The sequence below is a fragment of the Neovison vison genome, chromosome 6 (assembly GCF_020171115.1).
Source record: "Neovison vison isolate M4711 chromosome 6, ASM_NN_V1, whole genome shotgun sequence".
Taxonomy (NCBI): domain Eukaryota; kingdom Metazoa; phylum Chordata; class Mammalia; order Carnivora; family Mustelidae; genus Neogale; species Neogale vison.
Window position 1 is genome coordinate 206,594,168 of NC_058096.1, and position 22,424 is coordinate 206,616,591.

General features: G+C 46.4%; 1 protein-coding gene and 1 long non-coding RNA gene across 3 annotated transcripts in view; one reads left to right on the forward strand and one right to left on the reverse strand.

The window, feature by feature from the left end:
• Window positions 1-3,533, reverse strand: part of LOC122909466 — a 25,847-nt gene extending 22,314 nt beyond the window's left edge. Inside the window, exons 1-2 of the long non-coding RNA XR_006385145.1 lie at window positions 3,435-3,533; window positions 3,114-3,155 (exon numbers count right to left, since the gene is read on the reverse strand). This is a non-coding gene — a long non-coding RNA (uncharacterized LOC122909466). The remainder of the gene's footprint in view (window positions 1-3,113; window positions 3,156-3,434) is intronic.
• On the forward strand, window positions 3,515-11,578 carry NME6 (NME/NM23 nucleoside diphosphate kinase 6). Of its 2 annotated transcripts, none has more exons than XM_044253657.1 (6): window positions 3,515-3,743; window positions 6,551-6,647; window positions 8,899-9,001; window positions 10,107-10,146; window positions 10,573-10,733; window positions 11,019-11,578. In XM_044253657.1, exons 2-6 carry the CDS (start codon window positions 6,558-6,560, stop codon window positions 11,183-11,185), a joined length of 561 nt encoding a protein of 186 aa, XP_044109592.1. In that variant the 5' UTR covers window positions 3,515-3,743; window positions 6,551-6,557; the 3' UTR covers window positions 11,186-11,578. The 2 variants fall into 2 exon arrangements, with proteins under 2 accessions (XP_044109592.1, XP_044109593.1); XM_044253658.1 differs by lacking the exon at window positions 3,515-3,743 and adding an exon at window positions 4,428-4,529.
• Window positions 11,579-22,424: the final 10,846 nt, after the last annotated feature.

The following is a 22,424-nucleotide window of genomic DNA, read 5'->3' on the forward strand; positions in this document are numbered from 1 at the left end:
GACATCTGGGTGCCTGGGTGGCTCAGTCAGTTAAGCATCTGCCTTTGGCTCAGATCATGACCCCACACGGTCCTGGGACCAAGCCCCAAACTGGGCTCCCTGCTCAGGGGGGAATCTGCTTCTTCCTCTGCTGCTCCCCGTGCTTGTGCTCTCTCTCTGTCAAATAAATAAAATCTCCCCCCAAAAAAGAAAGAAAGAAAGAAAAAAGAAAGTAGACGTCTTGGAAAACAACTGAGAGACTAATCTCTAGGGCATAGCCCTGAAGTTCATTCCTTCCCCATTTTCTGTAGCCTAGCAAAGAGCTAGCTCCATGGTCTTCCTTCTCTCCAACAATAAAAATGTCAAAAATTCAATGAGCCTTCTGGAAAGGAGCAGGGGAACACAGGAAAAAAAAAAGGTCAAAAGAGAAGTGTCTGAAAGAAATTTTACTCCCCATGGGGTACCTCCAGAAGCTGAAGACCATATCTTGAGCAATGGCAGAGGTCTCCATTCTCGCTGGGTCCCTGAGGCAACGAACTTTAGAAGAAAGAGCAGTTTCAGTAAAAAACAAAACAACCCAGCAAACCACACAACCTGCCAGAGGGATTCTGAACTGGAATTCATGGCATAAAGGATCACCCTCCTGCCCACACACAGGAGTCAAGCGTCCTGGGCCTGACCAACTGCACAGCAAAACGTAGTGGCCAAACAAGGCCTGCTCGCAGTGGGGCTGGGTAAGCTAGGTCCTAGGAGCCACCCTCAAGGCAGCCTGGGGATGCAAACACAGGCCCCCAAAGACAAACAGTACTGAGAAGTTTGGGGAATATGCTGGATAAAAAAGAAAGGCATCTCAAAGATGGGATTTGGAGCTGCCACTAGTGTAAATTAACATTGCAGGAAGGTGGCATCATCTTAACTATCACTAGCTAAAGACAAGATTAAACACAGGTAGATGCTCCTCAGGATATAATGAACACAGGTCCTCATCAGCCTCATAATGGGTGATTCTCCCAACTGAGTTCATACTCACTAGTTAAGTGAGTAACTGGTATAGAATTACTTGAGTCCCAGTGACACTGAATCAAGACCTTTTCTGCCTTTTTACCTTCCCTTATGTACCACTGAGTAGCAGAGTCTTTTGACAGGTTTCTAGGGACAAAATCTGCTACGAGCTAGAGGCGGCCTGCTTTCTAAATTCAGTGAATGTGGGGCAATACCGTGATCACTCTATATGGCCTGTTAATGACTTAGAGTCTTTTTGTTGTTGCTGTTGCTCTAAAGCTTTTAAGAGACCTGGCATTGAACTCTGGCAGCACAGAATAATAAGGCAGGCGAATCTGGTTCTCACACTGTTACGTTCTCCAACAGCTCCATGAGTATTAGATAAGCTGACATTTGTCTCCACCTGCCGGCCATTCGTCTATTTCTCCTGGTTCTAAGCCCAAGATCAGAAAAAGGGTGTTACTTATTGGGTCTCCTTTTTTTTTTTTTTTTTAAAAAGATTATTTATTTATTTATTTGTCATAGAGAGAGAAGCGAGAGTAAGCACAGGCAGACAGAGTGGCAGGCAGAGGCAGAGGGAGAAGCAGGCTCCCCGCCAAGCAAGGAGCCTGATGTGGGACTCAATCCCAGGACACCGGGATCATGACCTGAGCCGAAGGCAGCTGCTTAACCAACTGAGCCACCCAGGCGTCCCTGGGTCTCCTTCTAAAATCACATTTGCCCTTACTTTCATTAAGTAGGCTTGTTGCTGAAGATAGTCAAAGCAACTATAAAATATGGAACCACAGCCTTCTCCTGTGTGTGTGTGTGTGTGTGTGTATAAGACAGGTGAACTAATGACCATGGTCTAAGAATCAGCAAAGTCCCTATTTCAAAGGTATATTAGTGAAGACGAAGGTAGAAAACAGGGGTGCCTGGCTGGCTGAGCCAGTGGAACGTGCTGTTTTGGTCTCACGGTTGTAAGCTAGAGCCCCATCCTGGGTGTAGAAATTAAAAATTAAACCTTAAAAAAAAAAAAAAGGAGGGGCGCCTGGGTGGCTCAGTGGGTTAAGCCGCTGCCTTCGGCTCAGGTCATGATCTCAGGATCCTGGGATCGAGTCCCGCATCGGGCTCTCTGCTCAGCAGGGAGCCTGCTTCCTCCTCTCTCTCTCTCTCTCTCTGCCTGCCTCTCTGCCTACTTGTAATCTCTGTCAAATAAAATAAATAAAATCTTTAAAAAAAAAAAAAAGGAAACAAAATTGGACCTGATGCATTTGGAAAATAAGACTAAAACCTGATGTCTGGACAGTAGCCCATGTTTACATTTACTCTCATCCTGTGAAGGCAGAAATGGACCTGTGCCTTCACCAGCCAGGCAGGACTGAACTTTCCCAAAGACACTTGGTGGAGGGCGCCTGGGTGGCTCAGTGGGTTAAGACACTGCCTTCGGCTCAGGTCATGATCTCAGGGTCCTGGGAGAGGCCCGCATCGGGCTCTCTGCTCAGCAGGGAGCCTGCTTCCTCCTCTCTCTCTCTGCCTGCCTCTCTGCCTGCTTGTGATCTCTCTCTGTCAAATAAATAAATAAAATCTTAAAAAAAAAAAGACACTTGGTGGAAACAAGCTGCCAGAAACACCGACATGCCTTCCAACATTTCAGAAGTGCGACACCTGTATACTTGGCACCAGAGTCAGTTAAAAAAAATCTCTATCTATATCTACACACACACACACACACACACACACACACGGCAGCTATGGCTTATTTTCACTCTTCTCAAATTCAGTGACTCCTCCCAAGAAAAAATTCTGCCATCCTTCTTCAACCTGCCACACGGTCCCCTGTCCATACTCCGACTACACACCAAGAATACCCGCAGTTCCCAACTCACCCTGCACTGCTTCAATAGACTCCTGGGTTACCCACCGCACCCCAAATTCCTTAGCGACAAGATCAAGGCCCTTATGACTAGCTCCCGGGTCACTGACTAGCTCACCAACCACTGCCTACTGACACCTGGACCGCAGCCCGGAACCCTGGGTCACCCCCACGTTAGCTGCGCTCCCTCGTGTCTCCGCGTCGCCTGCAGCTCGAGACTTTCAAAGGCGGCCTCGGCCCTCGCGATCAGCGCACAGCTTCTTCGTCCTGCACGTACCTTGGGCAAGCACTGGCCACCAACCACGTGCCAGGCACTAGCCTAGACAGAAAGGAAAGCGCGAATCAGGCAAGGAAGGTCCGTCCCACCTCAGACCGCCACCACCCCCTCCCCACCCCCCGCGCAGGGCCGCCCCGGAACGCCGGCCTCCCTGCCGCCTGGGGGCGCCCGAGCACCACCTCGAAGAGGCCGCTCCCGCCCGAGACGGCTCTGTCGTCTCGTGCGGTCCGGGACAAGCCCATGGGGAGAGACAAGGGCCACCAGCGGGGCCGGACCTCGGACTGCAGGCCGCCTCGCCTCAGCCCGGCCGCTGCCACTCACTGCGCCGTCCCCTCGCGGACCTCACACTCCCGGCGTCCGCGACCGGCTAGGTCCGCAGCCTCCCGGCGAGGACCCCCAGCAGGGCTGCCCGACCGAACGCCCGAAGGACCCCGCGGGGGCCGCGCAGGCTAGCTATCGCAGTGCCTGGTGGCCGGGCTCCGCGCTGGAGGACCGGGTGACTCCAGACCTGAACTCCGGCTGGGCTGGGGTCCGAACAGCCCCGGATCTGGGGAGCGCTTAGGTCCTGCTTCGAAGGCCAGGAGTCGCGCGGCTGTAGGCCCGGAGAAATGAGGGCCCGCGAGGAGAGGGGTTGGTGTCAAGAAATGGGGCTGAGAGCCAGGTGGTCGGGGAGCTGGGCCTCAGGTGTCGGGGTGAGGGTAGGGGATGGGGAGACGAGACAGAGTTGCGGCGCCTGGGAGGAGAGGGGCTCGGTCATTGCCCTCCTGAAAGCAGAGGAACCGGCGCCTCAGGCGTGGAGGCGAATGCCCAGGCAACTTCTGTAGTTTGTGATTCTCTGATAGAGGACATTTAAAGTTGAGCGATTTTCTTGACCTGTCAGCATTTGGGTTGTTTTGTTTTGTTTTGTTTTAAGATTTTATTTATTTATTTGACAGAGATCACAAGCAGGCAGAGAGGCAGGCAGAGAGAGAGGGAGAAGCAGGCTCCCTGCGTCGCAGAGAGCAGGATGCGAGGCTTGATCCCAGGACCCTGGGATCATGACCTGAGCCGAAGGCAGAGGCTCTAACCCACTGAGCCACCCAGGAGCCCCCAGCATTTGGGTTTTTTGTTGTTGTTGTTGTTGTTGTTGTTGTTTTAAGATTTTATTTACTTATTTATTTGACAGGCAGACAGGCAGAGAGAGAGGTGGAAGCAGGCTCCCCGCCAAGCAGAGAGCCCGATGCGGGGCTGGATCCCAGGACCCTGGGATCACGACCTGAGCCGAAGGCAGAGGCTCTAACCCACTGAGCCACCCAGGCGCACCCCACCCCCCAGCATTTGTTTTAAAGACTGTCTTTACTTAGCTGGCATTAGGAAAGGAACCACATCCTTTCCTGGAGATCCTCTGGCAGCTTGGCCTTACAGTAGCTGAAGGAGGTTCGTTTGGTCGTTCGTTCACTCATTCATTCATTCAACAAATACTGGTGAGAGGCAGCTATGTACTAGGCACTTGGCATAGGTACTGGGAATAATATGATGAACAAAACAGACCCCTGCTTTAATAGACCTGACCTAACGGGTGGAGACATAACTGAAGAAAATGTCAAGAAAGCTATATATAATAGTGGAAGTCAGCTAAGAGCTAGTGGGTAGATAGGAGGTTACCAGAGGAGGCACATTCTGGACTGTGGAAACATCTCAGGCAAAGGGCTAAGGAGTGCAGTGATATAATTAGATTTGCATTTTTCGGGGCGCCTGGGTGGCTCAGTGGGTTAAGCCGCTGCCTTCGGCTCAGGTCATGATCTCAGGGTCCTGGGATCGAGTCCCGCATTGGGCTCTCTGCTCAGCAGGGAGCCTGCTTCCCTCCCTCTCTCTCTGCCTGCCTCTCAGTCTACTTGTGATTTCTCTCTGTCAAATAAATAAAAATCTTAAAAAAAAAAAAAAAAAGATTTGCATTTTTCCTTCATTGGCTGCTTAGCGGAGAACAGATTGTAGAGGCTGGCAGGAGTAGAAATTGAGAGGCCATGGAGGAGTTGCAGGAGTCCCAGGAGGGTTGATGATGTCTTGGCCTGGGGTGGTGGCCCTAGAGAAGGAGAGGAGTCTGGTGATGAATGTGGATGTGGAGTGAGGGTGCGGAGGGGTCAGCGATCTCTCTCCCTAGATTATGGTGAAGATTTGGTTTGCTTTTGGGTTACTCACAATCTGGGATATTAGGGAGAGTGGGTTGGCTGATCTTGAACCAGTTAGACTAGACTTAGTTTTGTGGTTTGAGGGGAGCATCCAGCTGAAAACTGTAGAAAGGACATGAGTAGGGGAGACCCTAGCACTGCCTTTGACATGACTGTCGGACTTTCAGCCTGAGAGAAATGAGAACATTGTCCATACTGACCCTGTGTGTATTCATGGAAGCCTTCTCCATATTTGTTGGTAAATTTAGGAGCTCTGCCAGATAATCTTTTGAGACCTAGTTCTTGGTCCTGATCAAATGATCAATTTCTCACATGTGAATAGCATTTCACAGTTGGGAGAGACCTCAAATTCTTAGTCCAGTTTATTTATTTTTTAAAAACTATTTATTTATTTGAGAGAGTGAAGAAAGAGAGAGAAGGAGCAGGGGGAGCGCAAAGGAAGAGGGAGAAGCAGACCCCCCTGCTGAGCAGGGATCCAGCTATGGGGCTCAATCCTGGGACTCCAGGATCATGACCTGAGCCCAAGGCAGACGCTTAACCAACTGAGCCACCAAGCGCCCCATCTTAGTCCATTAGTCCAGTTTAAAAAAAAAATACTTTCATGTTCTTATATCATTTCCATAACTATTTATTGAGCTCTTATACCATACTAGACACTAGGAATACAAAGATGGACAGATACGACTATATAGGTTCAGTTAGTCAGTTAAACTGACCTTTGTTGTGGCACTGTTTCGGCAGCTTCAGATACGAGACAATTACAACTGGCCTGGACCTTGGAGTTGCATGCCCACAAGCCTTGCCATTGAGGACAACCGAGTGTATTAAAGGATTTGATTTGGGCAGGGGAGATCCTGACCTATCTGTAAGATTAGATAAGAGATGGTATATATCCAGCAAACTTCTTTGTGGGTATCCTGGCAAGGTCCCAATTCTTGTCCATCCAATCCTCCAATTCTAGGATTGATGGGAGCACACTGTGGGATAGAAGACCTTATGAAAGGAAACGTTATTGTACGTTTGTGGCCAGGCTGTTTAGCAATGTAAATTATAAATCCTCTAAAACACAAAGAAAAGTTAGGAAGTGAAGGAAATATTGGCAGAGACAGGCAGTGTCTAAACTTGAATTTCTCCTGATTAGATAACTCCTTTGTATGTAACTGCCACAGGCTTTGGGAGTGAGATCCCTGTGGGCTTGCAAGTGGCTCTGGAGTTGGGAGGGTGGGGAACCACCACTGATAGGTCCCTAATCCAGCTTTCTGATGGCAGGAGCGAGATGACCTCGATCTTGCGGAGCCCTCAGGCTCTCCAGCTTACTCTGGCCCTGATCAAGCCTGATGCTGTTGCTCACCCCCTGATTCTGGAGGTAAGAAGGAATCCTAAACCTCTTACTGTATGCCCTGGGCACTGCATCTCTTTCTGGTGCCACAGGGCCACTTGTGAAGACTGATAGCACAGTCCTGTGCAAGACACAAAGCTAGGAGCTGTGGACTCTGACACTAAGAAGACTAAAAATCTACTGGAGAATTGGGGCAGATTAAAAATATAAGGATCCAGGGGCGCCTGGGTGGCTCAGTGGGTTAAGCCTCTGCCTTCGGCTCGGGTCATGATCTCAGGGTCCTGGGATTGAGCCCCGCGTCGGGCTCTCTGCTCAGCGGGGAGCCTGCTTCCCCCTCTCTCTCTGCCTGCCTCTGCCTGCTTGTGATCTCTTTCTCTGTCAAATAAATAAATAAAATCTTTAAAAATATATATATATATATATATATAAGGATCCAATACAATAAGAAGAACCAAACCTCAAGACAGTGCATGTATATTAGTTTTCTGTTGCTGTGCAACAAATTACCACAAACTTAGCGGCAAATTGCCATAAACTTAGCAGCTTAAAATAACATTTATTATCTCACAATTCTAGAATTTAGAGGTCCAGTAGGCTCAGGTGGGTTTTTCCTCAGGATCTCAAGGCCAAAGTCAAGATATCAGCTGACCAGGTACTTAGCTAGAGGGTCTGGGGAAGAATCCACTTCCAAATTCATTCAGGTTGTTGGCAGAAATTGGTTCCTATGGTTATAAGACTGAGGTCCCCATGTCCTTGCTGGCCTTCAGGCAAGGACTGCTCTGAGTTTATAGAGACCACTCACACACATTACTTATCACATGGCTCACTCCATTTCAAGACAGCAGCAGTGTATTTAGTGCTTCTCACGCTTTAAACCTGACTTCTCCTAGCCAGATAAAACTCTGCTTTTAAAAAGCTCATGTGATTGGGGCACCTGGGTGGCTCAATCGTTAAGCATCTGCCTTCAGCTCAGATCATGATCCCAGGGTTCTGGGATCGAACCCCACATCAGGCTCCTTGCTCACGGGAGGCCTGCTTCTCCCTCTCCCACTCCCCTTGCTTCTGTTCCCTATCTCGCTGTGTCTCTCTCTGTCAAAAATAAATAAATAAAATCTTTTAAAATAAAATAAATAAAAAGCTCATGTGATTAACTGGGCTCCTCTGGATAATCTGTTTTGATTAAAGCAAAGTGAACTGATGGGTGCCTGGATAGCTCAGTCAGTTGAGCATCTGACTCTTGATTTCAGCTTAGCTCATCCTCTCAGGGTCATGGGATCTAGTCCTATGTTGGGCTCCACACTCAGTGGGGAATCTTTTCAAGATTCACCTTCTCTCTTTCTCGCCCTCTCTCTCTGCCCCTCCCCAACAATGCTCTCTCTAAAAGAAATAAATAAATCTTAAAAAACAAATAAAGCAAAGACCACTGATGACAACCTCAATTACACCTGCAGAATCCCTTTTGCCATGTAATGTTACAATTATATTGCTTCATATTCACAGTCCTGGAGAAAAGGGTGCAGAATCTTGTTGGTACTGGGGGAGGGTCATTGTAGGGTTCTACCTATAATAGTTATATAAATACTAACTGGGCAGTTCTGCTAGGTAAGCTGACTGTGATGCAAAGGAAGACCAGAGCAGTCAGAAAGGGTGGCATGCATGTGTTGGGACCTGGCCATGCTCAGAGGAAGGGTGGACTTCAGTCAGTGCATGGCAGGGGCAGATGTTCCACAGAGGGAAATACTGAGGCAGGAACACGTGTGGTGGATCTGGGGGCCACAGGAAGGCTGGGCCAGTGGGACTAGAATTGGAAGAGGTGGAGGGCAAGGAAAGTATAGCCTTGAGCCCTGGGCTAAAGTAATTGTACCTCATTCTATGAATAAGGTTCTGACCAGAGTGTGACATGTAAGTTATGGTGTTTTTAATCTGTCAAGTGTGATGGTTTGGAGAGAATTGGACAAACTCAAGGCAGGACCACCATCAAGAGATTTTTATGATGGTCTGAAGGGGGGTCGTGTGGGTTTCTGCTCAAGGAGCTGTAGGAACAGAAGGGCAGAGATGCACTTTCTGCCCCCTGCACCCGGCGGGGCTCATGCTCCGGCCGTGTGACCGAAGGTCTTTACCTCACCTCCACCATCTTTCTCTTTTGACCTGACAATGGACAGACCCTCATGTCCTGGGCTCTGATGGGTCCTCGTGGTTCTTGTGGTCAGCCCGGGTCTCCTGTTCACTCATATGGTCCCTTTGACCAATTTTTGTCTTTGATGTGTTGTTTATCTAGGCTGTTCATCAGCAGATTCTGAGCAACAAGTTCCTTATTGTACGAATGAGAGAACTTCTGTGGAGAAAAGAAGAATGCCAGCAGTTTTACAAAGAGCATGAAGGTAGGATCAGCAGTCCTCTGAATGGGAGGCTTCTCTATCCCAAGACGTACGCAAGAGAGATTTTTACCTGGATGCTCAATGGCAGGCTGTCTCTGACCTACCAGCTGTCAAATTGCAGCCATTCTAAAGTCTTGCTTTATATACAAACTTTCCATGATTATCAATCTTTTAAAATTACTTTCTAGGGGGCACCTGGGTAGCTCAGTCAGCTGAATGTCTGACTCTTGATTTCGGCTCAGGTCATGACCTCAGGGTCATGGGATTGAGCCCTACGTTAGCTCCCCACTCAGTTCGGAGTCTGCTTGTCCCATCTCCCTCTGCTTGTCCCCCCCGCTTGTGCTCATTTTCGCTCTCTCATTCTAATTAATTAAGTAATTAATTAAATATTTTAAAATATATATTTTTTAATTATTTTAATTAACATATACTGTATTATTTGCCCAGGTGTACAGGTCTGTGAATCGTCAGGCTTACACACTTCACAGCACTCACCATAGCACATACACACCCCAATGTCCATAACCCAACCACCCTCTCCCTACAAATATATATATTTTTTCTAGGAGGGTTCCACTTCCTAGTCCCAACCAGAAATTTAGTCTTATGTCTTGATGATATCAGTAGTTAATAGTGAATGTTTACTCTTTTAGACATTGTCCTAATGCTCGTGGTTGCATTGAATTTTCTCTCGAGCCCTATGACATAGATGTCATTAGGTCTCCAGTGCACAGATTAGGAACCCAAGTTAGGGAAGTTAATAACCTACCTGAAACCGCATAGGTTGTAAGTGACAGGGCCTGGATTCAGACCCAGATACGTCAGACTCCAAAGTCCTCTAAAAGAGTTTTTATTGGGGCACCTGGGTGGCGCAGGTGGTTGAGCTCAGGTCATGATTTTAGGGTTGTGGAATCAAGCCCCATGTCAGGCTCTATGCTCAACATGGAGCTCCCCTGCCCCTCCCATCTGCACGCTCTCTCTAAAGTGGATGAATATTTTAAAAGATAAAATAAAATAAAACAGCTTTTATTATTCCAAGTAAGGAGGCAGAAGTACTAAAACTTCCTTTGGGCACCAGTGTCTTGATGAAGTTACTCTCTCTTTGCAGGGCGTTTTTTCTATCAGCGGCTGGTGGAGTTCATGGCCAGGTAATTCTCATTTTCATTTCAGCATGTTTATGCACCAAGATTTACCTCCCCCTGCTCCCTAAATTTGTTGATTTCATTTGACACTCTTTAAAGTTGTAATCATTGTTAAGTGTCTGAAGAAACATGGCTTGGGACCATGTCTAAGCCAACACCGACCTGGTAGCCACCTGTCCCATGATGGTTAGTGGTCCAAGGGCTATAGAATAGTATTGGTGAATGCTACTTAACAACTCTGCTGACCTCTGTGGCCTTTCATGTACACCCACAGTGGCCTTCTGTCACCTGCAACTTGAAGCAGCATGGGTACTTAGCTAGAAAAGCAGGGTATCTCTCAGGATGTAGTGTGCCTTTATTCGTGCCCTGCTCACAGTGCGCCTTACTCAGCCACACAGCCGGATTCTTGACACGTGTTCCTCCTGTACACAGCGGGCCAATCCGAGCCTACATCCTGGCCCACAAGGATGCCATCCAGCTCTGGAGGACGCTGATGGGACCCACCAGAGTGTTTCGAGCACGTCACGTGGCCCCAGATTCAATTCGTGGAAGTTTTGGCCTCACTGACACCCGCAACACAACGCATGGCTCTGGTGAGTCTGCCTTCCCTATCCTCAGCCACATATAAGGGAGGATGGTTTGCCATTGGTGCTCGGGCCATATGGTGGAATTGAGAGCCAGGTAACCTTGCTGTGAACTTTCCTCCCAATGGCCTTTCTGGCCCCTGTGGCCTGCTCAGCAGATGTGGCCCCAGGACTGAGGGCCTAGAGGGCCTAGAGAACTAGAGGCTCAGGTTTCTGAATCTGATTATAACTGCCTCTTGCCTCCATCCTATACTCCCTATAAGAACCCTTTCTCTTTCTTACCTCTCCTTATAGACTCTGTGGTTTCAGCCAGTAGAGAGATTGCAGCCTTCTTCCCTGACTTCAGTGAACAGCGCTGGTATGAGGAAGAGGAACCCCAGTTACGCTGTGGGCCTGTGCGCTACAGCCCAGAGGGAGGCATCCACTGTGCAGCCGGACCAGGAGGCCCAGGACCAGCCTGACACAAGCCTGTAGGTCTGTGAAGACTGGTGGCATTTCCCAGCCTTTTCTTGGAGACCTCCTGGGACCAGGGAGGCCTGGGAATCATGGCACCATCTCTGTAGGCACCACAGCCACCCGAGGACCTAGCTTCTCACTGCCACCCGCTCTAGGATCTAGCTCTCTATCTACCTCTTTTCAAGAATGTTCATGGGTGATTCAGAGAAATAATGGCTCCTCTCTTTGAGAACTATTCGTCTTTCTCAAGGAGCTTGCCTAACTGACATGCCTGGAAAATGCAGTGACTCTCTATAAACACCATTTGGCCTATCTTTCTTAATAAAAGTCAGTGTTGGGCACCTGGGTGGCTCAGTGGGTTAAGCCGCTGCCTTCAGCTCAGGTCATGATCTCAGGGTCCTGGGATTGAGTCCCGCATCGGGCTTTCTGCTCAGCAGGGAGCCTGCTTCCCTCTCTCTCTCTCTCTGCCTGCCTCTCTGTCTACTTGTGATCTCTGTCTGTCAAATAAACAAATAAAATCTTTAAAAAAAAAAAAAAAGTCAGTGTTCTACTAAATCCTGAAGGCTAAGAGCTCTGTTCTAGGTATTTTCTCTCTCTCCTTAAGTGAAGAAATTAAACCTGTCCCAGGGATGCCTGGGTCACTCAGTTGGTTAAGCATTTGACTCTTGATTTTGGCTCAGGTCATGATTAGGTCATGGGGTCAAGCCCCATGTCGAGCTCCATGCTCAGTGCAGAGTCTGCTTGAGATTTTCCCTCTCTTTCTTGCTCTGCCCCTCCCCCTGCTCTCTCTCTAAAATAAATTTTAGAGAACAACAACAACAAAACTGTCCCAAACCCAGTTCCTGGTCTATGCTAAATGGAGAGAATTGTGCAGAAATCTCCCAGAAGGTTCACACACAGTGTGCATCTTGTCTAGTGCATAAAAGCACCCAGTGACAGAGCTGAGTGTGGGCCCAAATCCATGCTGTGCACCTGGCATAAGTCTGCCTCTTATGCCAGGTGGAGGAGGGCACCTTTTATTTGAACAAAGGTGTTTCTACCCAGTAGAGGCATGTTTCTATGACTCACTTTTTTTTTTTCTGATTGCACAAAGCCACTAAAGTCAGCCACATCTGTGTTGTAGATGAGGATAACAGCTACCTATTGCTGCATTACAAATCACCTCACAATCTAGTGGCTTAGAACAATGATTTATCTTTATGTGTCTCTGGATTGGCTAGGTGATTCGGCTGGTCTCATTTGGATTCACTCATGTGGCTGCAGGTAGGTCAAACATGGTTTTTTATCCTGAGCTGCTTCATAGCATGATTGTTTCAGGGTTCCAGGAGGACAGAGCCCCATTCACAAGCTTATCAAGCTTCAGTTTATATCATGTTTGCTAATATCCCATTTGCTAATATCCCAGCATCCATGTGGGAAGAGACTAGGTAAGGGCATGGGTACTGGGAGGTGTGAATCACTGGGGGGCCATTACTAGGGCAATCTACCATACAGGGCATAGTGAGGAACCTTGGATTTATATGGAATTTGTGAAAACAAGTATTTGCCCAAGTTAACGAAGGAGATGAAGAAATAGCCTGAGAAGGAAGGAAAAAACCAAGGATATGTGCATCAGGAAAGTCAAGAGGAGAGAGTGTTTCTGGAGAAAGAAGCAATGTTGAATATTATCGAGAAGTCCAGAATGATGAAGCCTTTTAAATAACCTCTAATGTGGCAGCATGGAGGTCACTGTGACCTTGGTAAGAACAACGCCTCTGTGCCAACAGGGGAGCTACCTTGCATGGACGATAATGGGCTAAAGCATTTATAGTGTCATGCTACTGGGGTTGGAGTGGGATGTCTGGGAGTCAGAGAGTCTTCTCACATCTGAATCTATAAATGTATCTGCATGTGCTCCCCTCTTCTCTTCCGGTTACAACATAGGAAGTGTCCTTTCCATTAAGCCTTCTATGTGCTCTGAATCCCACCTGGCTCTTTTGGTTTTCTGGTCTCTACTGCACTTTCACCTCTCTCTGCTGAGTCCCTTTGAATTCAAACATGTTTTGAAAACATGTTTGGGTAATTCAGCATGGAGCCTACTTAAAATTTTAAAAAAATTAAAAATAATTAAAAGCAAACCTTTCTTTTTTCTTTTTTTTTTTTAAAGATTTTATTTATTTATTTGACAGAGAGATCACAAGTAGGCAGAGAGGCAGGCAGAGAGAGAGAGGAGGAAGCAGGCTCCCCGCTGAGCAGAGAGCCCGATGCGGGACTCGATCCCGGGACCCCGAGATCATGACCTGAGCCGAAGGCAGTGGCCCAACCCACTGAGCCACCCAGGTGCCCCAAAAAGCAAACCTTTCTTAATACGTCATCTCCTTCATGCCACTGTCCCATATTTCTGCTCACCTTTATAGCAAAACTCTGAGCAGAGTAACTTAGAACAGCAATGACTAGTGACTTTCAGTCTAGACAAAATGCAGATGTATGTAGACACATTTACCTCTGCCCCTCCCCACTAAGTACAACTGTAAACCTGAAAATCATGCAAGAAACAATCAAGGAGAACTCTGAAAAGTTTTCCAAAGAAGAACTGGTTTGAGACTTCCAGACTAGAGGAACAACACAGTAGCAGGGCATCTTGGGTCTCCCTACACAACAACACAAGGTGATCCAGATTGGGAATTTCCCGAACTGTAACCTGGAAACATGACAGGCCCATCTGGCCTATTCTTTCCCATGACTAAACAGACTAAATAGGAAGTCCAGCTTAAAATACCAAGCAAACTGACAAAAGAGAATTGATCAGGAGTGTCAGCTATCAGTAACCAGCCAGGGGACATACTCTCTTTCCTAGCCAGTTTTGAGGCTACCCTCCCTCATGGAAAAATACTAACGTGGTGAGGTAGCACCCACAAGCGAGACCAAAACAAATGCCCTAAGTCCAAGTTCTGTGACCAAAGTTAGACCTCTAAGTCAAAGTCAAAGGTAAGTTCCAAGAGCCAAGTCAGTCCTATGTCTGAGTTTAATGTCCAGGACAAGTTGAGTTCCAAACTAAGGTTCCAGTCTAAGACCCAAGTCCCCCAGTCTAGGTCTAGGATTCTGGTTCAGATCAACATTCCAGGTCTGAGGTCATGTCCTGATGTAGGTCTTATTTCTAGGTTGAGGTCTTGACATGAGGTCAAAGTCTCAGGTTAGAGGTTGAAGTTCAAGTAACATTTCCAAAAAACCAAGTCTGAGGACAGGTCCAACATCATGGATAGAGTTCCACAGTTGAGATTTGATGTTCAAGTCCAAGGTCCCAAGTCTATGTCCAAGGACCAGTTTGAGATCTAAAGGCCAAGTCCAAAATCCAGGCCCAAATCTGAGGTTCTACGTTCAAAGTCCAGGTCGAGAGTTTGAGGACAAGGTCCTTAAGTCTACAACATATCAGGTCAAAGTCTGGGTCCAAAATTCATGTTCATTTCCAAATCCCAGGTCCAACATAAGTATCCAGGATCAAATGCAGATACACACCCTACATTCAGGTCCCAAGGGCAGACCTAAGTTTAAAATGTTCAGTGTTCAAGTCTGAGGTCGAAGATACAATCCTAATATCAAAGTCCATGTCCAAGGACCCGGTTTAATATCAGGACTAATTTATAGACCAATTCCACATCCAACACCTACAACAAGGTTCAGGAGCAGGTCAGTGTGCAGTTCCACAGATTATATCTAAGATCCAGATCCAAGTCTAGGTCCATGATCCAGGTCCAACATCTATGTTCATATTTGAGGCTCAGTTCCAACATTAGTGTTTAATATCAAATCTAGGTCCAGGTTCACAGTCCAGATTCAAGGACCCATGTTCAAGGTTGAGGTACACTCAAACACTTCCAAAGTCCAGGTCAGGTCAAGACCCAAAGTCTGGATCCAAAGTCAGATCCAATGTTGAGGTTCAAGGACCAAGTCCAAGGTCCAATTCTAGGTGCACTTCCCAGGTCTAAGCTGAGTCCAAGATCTAGATTAAATCCATGTCTAAAGTCCAGGTTGAATATCTAGTACTAGGTTGAATTCCAGCTCCGAGATCCAAATCCAAGTTCTAGTCCCAAGGTCACATATAATCCATTCTGAATTATAGGGCCAGGGTCCAGAAATAAGTTTCATCTTTAAGGTCTGATACTCACATTTGAGATCCAAATCCAGGACAGAAGCCTAAATCTAAGAACTACATCCAAGTCTGAGATACAAGATGAAAGTCAATTTCATGCCAAAACTCACTGGTAAGATTCAAAATCTTGTTCATACGTGCAAGTCCAGGCCAAAGATCCAACCAAATGTAGGCACCCATTTTTAAGGTGAGGTCTATTGTCCAAGAAAAAGCAAGATTTGAGATCCAGCGTCACCTGGGTGGCTCAGTTGGTTAAGTGTCTGACTCTTGATTTTGGCTCAGGTCATGGTCTCGGGATCTTGGGATGGGGCCCTGCATCCAGCTCTGCACTCACCATGAAGTCTGCTTGTCCTCCATTTGCTCCTCCCCTGCTCTCTTTCTCTGTCTGTCTCTCTCTCTCTTTCAAACAAATGAAAAGAATCTTAAGCAAAACAAAACAAAACTTCAGCTATTCCTCCCTGGGCAGGAGCCTCTGTGAACCCCAACTGTCCTTGGAGTGTTTGCCTCCTTTCCCCATCCCTTCCTCCACTCACAATCCTTTATTCTGAAGATCTCACAAAACCATGAGCCTGTCATTGTATAGATTGGGCCAATAGAGACCTGATTTCAATCCCTTTTTCAAGAAAGGAAGGGGTGCTTGGGTGGCTCAGTCAATTAAGTGTCCAACTTTTGATCTCAGCTCAGGTCATGATCTCAGGATTCTGAGATCTAGTGTGTCAGGCTTCATGCTTAGCAGGGAGTCTGTTTCTCTCCCTCTGCCTCTGTCCCACCTCCTCCACCCCAACCCTCCCCACCCACTCACATGCATGCCCATGAGCTCTCTCTCCCTTAAAATAAATAAATAAATAAATAAAGGCAGACCCAGGAGGGAATGATTCCTGACTGGAAGGAACCCAAAACTATCTGGCCTGGACGTTGGTCACCTGTGCATCTCTTCCTGTGATTCCTGGATCTGACAGTGATCTCACTATGCCAGGCCTCTGTGGTGTCTCTACAATGTCTGTGTGGATTTTAATAGAAAAGAAACATTTTTTCTTTCCTCTATGTTGGCCAAGAGGGGCCATTTGGGCCCTGGGGAGGTAACATGGGCAAGAATGGCTCTGATTCAAAGAGCTTTAGCAGTATAGTGAGGACAGATACAAGTGTGCAGCTGAAAGACAACACAGAGATCAGGGGCCCTCTAGAGGCACCATGCTTAAAAGCCCCGAAACCTGGTATTGTCAGGCTGATGGTGGACATTGCAAGAAATCTTACACCTGCCAGGGGAGGGCCAAATCAGCATGATTATGAAGTCTAAGTCCTGAGACTGAAGACCTTTTAGGGTGTGGCTAAACGGGACCTGGGTTTGGGATTGGAGGGGTAGCAGGAAGACATGGCTGAGGAGTCCCACAGATTACAGGCCAGAGACTCAACCCTGAGCAATCACTAAAGATGGGTGCAGAAGAGGATGCAGCAAAGGTTAGGGACATAGAAAAAAAAAAAAACAGGAGAATGTCATAAAAGTCAATGGAAAAGTTAATGGACTTGCAAAAGGAAGTAAGATTTAGTTGACTGGTGCAAAGACCACTAAAGGGAGCATCACTTGGTACCTCTGTTCTCAGAAGCTAGACCTCTGCCACCTTCACACTCACAGAGGGGTCAAGGATTAGAAGACTGTCCCTGAAGCCCTCTCTGAGCTCTAATGGGGTTTATGGAGGACAGATGTGACTCTCAGTGTTTCTTACAAGGTCACCTCTAGCTAACACTTTGCACTCCCTGTACACAGGCTTCTCCCTGAGCATGTCCTCTGCTCTGTGACAAGGAGTGATGTCCAGCTAAAGCCTTGTCCACATAACCTTACAATCAAGGCTTCTCCCCTGAGTGTGTCCTCTGGTGTGGCTGATGGTTGACTTGTTCCTAAACACACACCCTTGGTCCTTGCACACCCAGGGCTTTTTCCTGAGTGTGTCCTCTGGTGCCTCATGAGGGCTGACCTATAGCTAAAGCCTCACCCACATCCCCTACACGCATAAGGCTTTTCCGCTGAGTGTGTCCTCTGATACGTGCTGAGAGTAGACTTGAGGTTAAAGTCTTGGCCACACGCCATGCCCTTGTAAAGCCTCTCTCCTGTGATTGTTCTCTGGTGGGGATTGTCTTGTGGCTAAAAGCTTGCCCACACTCCCCCCACACTTTAGGCTTCTCTCCAGAATGTGTCTTCTTCTTCTTTTTTTTTTTTTTAAGATTTTTATTTATTTATTTGATGACAGATCACAAGTAGGCAGAGAGGCAGGCAGAGAGAGGAGGAAGGAGGCTCCCCACTGAGCAGAGAGCCTGATGCAGGGATCGATCCCAGGACCCTGGAATCATGACCGACCTGAGTCGAAGGCAGAGGCTTTAACCCACTGATCCACCCAGGTGCCCCCAGAATGTGTCTTCTGATGGGTGATGAGGGTTGATCTATCACTAAAGCCCCAACCACACTCCCTGCAGACAAAAGACTTGTCCCCCGAATGTATCCTCTGGTGTAGGATGAGGTGTGATTTCACTCTAAAGCTTTGGCCACAGTTCCACAGTGCCTGCACACACAAGGCTTATCTCCTGTGTAAATCCTCTGATGCTTAACAAGGTCTTACTTTTCACTAATGCCTTGCCCACATACTGCGCACACAAAGGGTTTCTCCCTTATGTGTGTCCTCTGGTGTGAGAGGAGGTGTGACTGCGAGCTAAAAGCTCATCCACACTCCCTTACACACAAGGCTTTTCCTCTGTGTGTGTCCTCTTGTGTCTGACGAGATGTGACTTCCTGCTGAAACCTCGTCCACACTCCCTGCACACGCATGACTGCCTTGTGTCTGAATAGGTTAGTCTTCTGGCTAAAATCTAGTCCATGCTCTCCAAACTCAACTGTTCCTGCCCTCTAGGGAACTCTGTGCACTTCCCCAGAGCTTGGGCTATGGGCACAAGGGCTGGACTGAGTTGTACCTTCAGTACTCGGCTGCCTGCCCAGGAGCTTATGGATGGTCCCTGGGGTGAGTGAGGGAAAACCAGAGAAGTCCCCCTCTCATTTGTACTCCCAGACAAGGGTTGAGAACCTCCTCTTCCTTTATTTTCTTTGGCCCCCCCAGTGGCTTTTATCAGAATGCTGTTGCCACTGCTGCTGCTGCTGCTGCTGGTCCTCTGGGCAAGACTCTCCTGGTTGGAGTGGATTTACTGAATATAAATCTGGACTACAAGGTGACTGAGCAGTTCACGTTGACTGAGAAATTGCTGCTTGCCAAAGGCCAGAAAGCAAGAGGGCCAGGGATGAACTTCCGGTTTTGATTCTCCTGAAGAAAGGAGGAAAGGAAGTTCTGAGTCAGAGTAGTCAAAGGAAAGGCTCACTGGGCTCCTCTTCCTTGTCTTATGATTAAAAGCTAGCCCATTAATCATTCACAATGACTCCTGTCCGTTTCCCCAAGACGTACTTTACAGGACCTGCATTTCCATTCAACTTCTTTAAACTTTTTATATGGAAATAGTTTCAAATGTACAGAATAGTTGCAAGATTAAGAACAATACAAAGAATATCTGAGCATCCTCTACCCAAATTACCTATTGTTAACATGTGTGATGTTATATATACATGGGTGTGTGTGCATGTGTATGTATGTATATTTTTTCTCTGAAACGCCTGAGAATATACTGCATATGTCACGGTTCTTTACCCCTAAATACTTTGGTGTGTATCATAAAAGTAGGGGTATTCTCTTCCATAACTACAATACAGTTATCAACTTCATAGATTTGACATTTACATCATACCTGTATCTAAGTTTCATATATATTCCAATCTTGTCAGTTGAGCCAATAATGTCCTTTTATAGCATTTTCCCTGCAGTACAGGATCTGGTCTAGGATCAGATATTATAATTAGTTATGTTTCTTTAGTTTCCTTCCCCTATTTTTAAAGAACATTCTTCATGTTCTAGAATATATAGAGAGCATTCCTTTTTTTTTTTTTAAGATTTTATTTATTTCACAGACAGAGATCACAAGTAGGCAGAGATGCAGGCAGAGAAAGAGAGAGGAAGCAGGCTCCCCGCTGAGCAGAGAGCCTGTTGCGGGGCTCGATCCCAGGGCCCTGGGATCATGACCTGAGCCAAAGGCAGAGGCTTTAATCCACTGAGCCACCCAGGCGCCCCTATAGAGAGCATTCCTGATGTTTTCCCATGGTTAGATTCAAATTATGTACCGCACTCAACTTTTAAATATTACATCCTTTACCTGAACCCCAAAAAACCCACAGCAAAACCTACTGTACATATTATCTTACAAGGAGTCTTCCAAGTAAACATCAGAGGTATCTTCAGCTCTGTAAGTATCTGTAATTATACTAAAATTATCTTCTAGGCCATAACCAGTTACACTGACACAAATAGCTACAACATTTGTTTCCAATAAGAGAGAACCATCTTTATGACCTATATGGGAAGGTCCTTTGTGACTTTTCCTATGGGAAGAAAGAACAGGTGACTTAGGAGTCACTCAGTCCGGATGTCCTCCAATGTAGGAGGTAGTATACAACAGTGGTTAAAGAGCACATGTGAAATCTACATTTGAGTTTCCCCATCCATTCCCAGATACTGGCTAGAGGACTAGTATGCATCATTCTACCAGGAAGTGGAGATTCAGCAAAATAAAAGACAGGGAGGCACAACTGACTTAAGTGACCTTGGCTCTTGGCCCCTCGAATGAGTCCAAGATATGCTCTTCTCTGTTTTCCACAAATCAGCACCTACAGAAATTTTACCATTTGTCTGCACTTACCTAAGAAATCATCAAAACTGGGTTGCAACTCTTCTAGCCAGCTAAAGATGATAAATCATGAACTCTTTGAAATCATGGGAGACCAGACCCTTTATTGGCCCTAACTGAAGACTCTTTCCTGATTAATAAAAGGAATGTTTTCACCAAATATGTACAGACCCACAGATTCATTCCATCCCATGCAGAATGCTAATTCTTTTCTATCTTTTATTAGCACAAATGCCATAAAACTGCCTTTCTAGTCCTTAAACATCTCTGATATTTCTCTGTGAACTATTTAGTAAAAGTTTTTCTACTGGTATATATATCTTTATCTGACAATTAAATAAACTCAGAATTTTTTTTTTTAGGAAGTTTTGGTGGTCTTTGTTTTATGACCTGACATTTGGATTCTAAGAGTTGTTATTACCATGACCATTTGCCATAATAAATAGCACTTGCATGGTGAGTGCTGTGAAGTGTGTAATCCTGACGACTCACAGACCTGTACCCCTGAGGCTAATAATACATTATATGTTAATAAAATTAAAAAAAATAAATAGCACTTGCTATGGGCCCAGCATTTTGCTATACAATGTTTTTCATGAAAACCAAATTTAGTTCTGCTATTATCATTTCATAGATGGGGAAACTGAGGTTTAGAGGGGGTAAGTAACTTATCCACAGCTACAAAGTAAGAAGAGACAAGACAGGATTCAGGATGTGCTCTTTTTTAAAAAAAAAATTTTATTTATTTATTCGACAGACAGAGATCACAAGTAGGCAGAGAGGCAGGCTGAGATAGAGAGGGGAAGCAGGCTCCCTACTGAGCAGAGAGCCTGATTCAGGGCTCGATCCCAGGACCCCGAGGTCATGACCTGAGCCAAAGGCAGAGGCTTTAACCCACTGAGCCACCCAGGCACCCCTCAGGATATGCTCTTAAACAAACCACAGATAACTCTGACTACTTAGCATACAAAGGTTTATATCCTACTAAATCTGTCCGTAAAGGGAGAGAAAAAAAGCTTCTAAGCAAAAAATGACACTCTTGCTGCCTTGACTAGGTTTTTGCAGAAAATAACAAGAATTAAGCCCTGGACACAGATGCAGTCTTCTGAGGGGAAAGCTAACCCAATTTGGCATATAAACTAAATCCAGAGGCAGTCTAGGGCTATAAAGCTGCCACCAAGACATCCTGATCAGGAAATGTCCAAACACCAGCCCAACTTCACTGACTCAGAACAAAATGGGGGGTAGCTAAGTCACGCTGCTCCAGAGGAGGTACTGAACCCAGTCCTACCAGGATCCTCACCCATTCCAAAGGTAGTATTCCCTGGGGCCTGGAGAGCTCTGCCCTGAGATCAGGAATAGAAGAAATGGGTGGGAGTGGGGGACTAAAGCCAATTCTCTCTCTTCCTTTTTTTAAGAGCAAGGTGGAGGGTGGGGTGGCAAGACGGGGGTGGAGAGGGAGAGAGAATCTCAGGCAGACTCCATGCTGAGTACAGAGCCTGAGATGGGGGTTGATCTCACAACCCTGAGATCACGACCTGAGCTGGAATCAAAAGTCAGAGGCTCAACCAACCAAGCCACCCAAGCGCTCCTCTTCCTTTTTTCGTCTATATTTATTCTATATTTCTAATAAATAGGACTCTTCACTTAAAACATTTGTTTTAAAAGTCCATAATGTTCTGAGTAAAAGCCAAGCTCCTCAGAGGGCCTGTGAGGATCCGCATTCTCTGGTGATCTGCTGCCTCTCTGACTCTATTTTCCACCCTTTGTTTGCTCCACCAGAGCCATGCCGACCTTCCCTCCTGAAGCCTTGCCCTGGCTGTTTCCTATGTCGGGAACACCATCCTCCCAGACATATCACTGATAGATTCCAAGAACCCACATTTGGGCCTAACATTGAAGAGTTAATAGATATTTTTGAGTGAATGAATGATAGGAGCAGAGTTAATTAATTAAGAACTAAAAGGTGAGGGAGAAGACAGATAAAAGATGGTCAACACTGTCACAACCAAAGCTTCCTCTTTTTTCAAAGATTTTATTTTTTAAGTGATCTCTATACCCAACATAGGGCTTGAAATCACAACCCTGAGATCAAGATTCACACCCTCCCCCCAACTTAGCCAGCCAGGCACTCCCAAAGCCTCCTTTTCAACCCTGGTTTCTAACATCTCATTTATTGTCCTGAAATGAAATATATATTTAATAAATTGTGCCTATACAAAGAATATTTTTAAGATAATGGAATACCTTATCCAAAATATCAAAAAGGAATTTTAAAAAGTAATTTACAATAAAACATTATGCATTTCAATATGAATTTCTTGTCAGGACTACATTAAGAG